This window comes from Puntigrus tetrazona, chromosome 7 (genome assembly GCF_018831695.1).
Source record: "Puntigrus tetrazona isolate hp1 chromosome 7, ASM1883169v1, whole genome shotgun sequence".
Lineage (NCBI taxonomy): Eukaryota > Metazoa > Chordata > Actinopteri > Cypriniformes > Cyprinidae > Puntigrus > Puntigrus tetrazona.
The window spans coordinates 10,034-11,405 of record NC_056705.1 but is presented as its reverse complement, the minus strand read 5'-3'; the positions used below and the strand labels follow the sequence as shown (position 1 = coordinate 11,405).

Here is a 1,372-nt window from a genome sequence, read left to right as displayed (position 1 = left end):
GGAATGCACATTGAAATTTTTTAAAAAATTGTTTTTGCAAATTAGCTCCAAATGACATCCATATATGTGTGTGTGTGTGTGTGTGTGTGAATATATGTATGTATAATACTATAATATAATAATATATTGTTATTATACACACACACACACTTTTTTATGTATGTTTCTTTTATTAGTGTCAGGTTTTGCTTGTTCTTACTATTTATTTTACTGTGCTTTGCATTATTTTGGTATTATTTTATTAAACACACACACACAGAACAGAACTTTTTAAAGAATCAGAAACAGCTTTATTGTCAAGTATGTTTGCACATTCGTGTCACAGCTTCCATTACAGAACAACTAAAAATTTAATGGTACAAAGTAATATGGAGTAATATTGTAAGATGTACTAGAATGTGATAAATATTAGGTTATTGCACATTTTTATTAAATATGTCAGATTGGCTATCATATCATTATTAGCTTTAGTCGTTACAAAAAAAAGGTTAAGTCAAACCTCTGTTCTTGTCTGTATTTATATTGCATTTTCCACTGTTTTTCTTCCTTTGCAGCATTTGCGTCTATCTTTAACTGAATGGGGTCAGTGTCGTGTGCAGCACCTGCGTTTCCCATCAGTCATGGACATGCTGAGTCACTTCCGCAACTGTCCGATCCCGCTGGAGTGCGGCGCCGCATGCGAAGTTATGCTGGCCAATTACGTGCGGGTAAACCCCACTCACACAGGTAAGACAGTATTTTGCACATTTATTAATAATGCATTTTGACCCTGTTACGTTAACATCTTTGCACATTTGTGACAACAGCACACTCATCATTTGCAGCGATCGCACACACAGGAACAAATCATTTGCGTGAAACTTGAAAAACATAAGAGCTCGTTGTGACTTTGATCTTCGTACTTTCATTCTGATGGCTTAATGCGAGCAATATAACACATAAATACCACGATGTGACGAATTGGAGGGAAAAGTCTTTTAAAACTATAAGTCACAACAGATGCTGAGTCATTTTCACAGTCTGATGTAAACAGATTTTGCAGGTCGTAATAGTTATTGGCCAACTGGCGAGTGGCTGTGTTTGATTTAGTCACCAAAGCCAATTTTTTCACACTTGGAAAGAATTAATTTGAGATTTTGTTTGTAAACCACGTTGAAAAATGCCATGAATCTAGTTTATGTGATCATACACTGTTTAGCAGTGTACTGTTAAGCTTATTATATGTAGAGTAGTATACGGTATAATAAAACAATATATTACATAACAGTTGTATGTAAATGCTCAAGCATGCAGTTCTAGTCTCTGTCACGCATGCACAGCTCGATAGGATCCGTTTTCCTCTTATGCTTTGTGGTTTAGATGGGGTTTAAGT

The 1,372-nt window shown here is 35.2% G+C and overlaps 1 protein-coding gene across 1 annotated transcript in view; it reads left to right on the top strand.

Annotated features, from left to right (window-relative positions):
* Positions 1-1,372, top strand: part of LOC122348751 (SH2B adapter protein 3-like) — a 6,812-nt gene that overhangs the window by 3,669 nt on the left and 1,771 nt on the right. Inside the window, exon 5 of the mRNA XM_043244591.1 lies at positions 555-726. Within this exon, the coding sequence (XP_043100526.1) occupies positions 555-726 (172 nt within the window). The remainder of the gene's footprint in view (positions 1-554; positions 727-1,372) is intronic.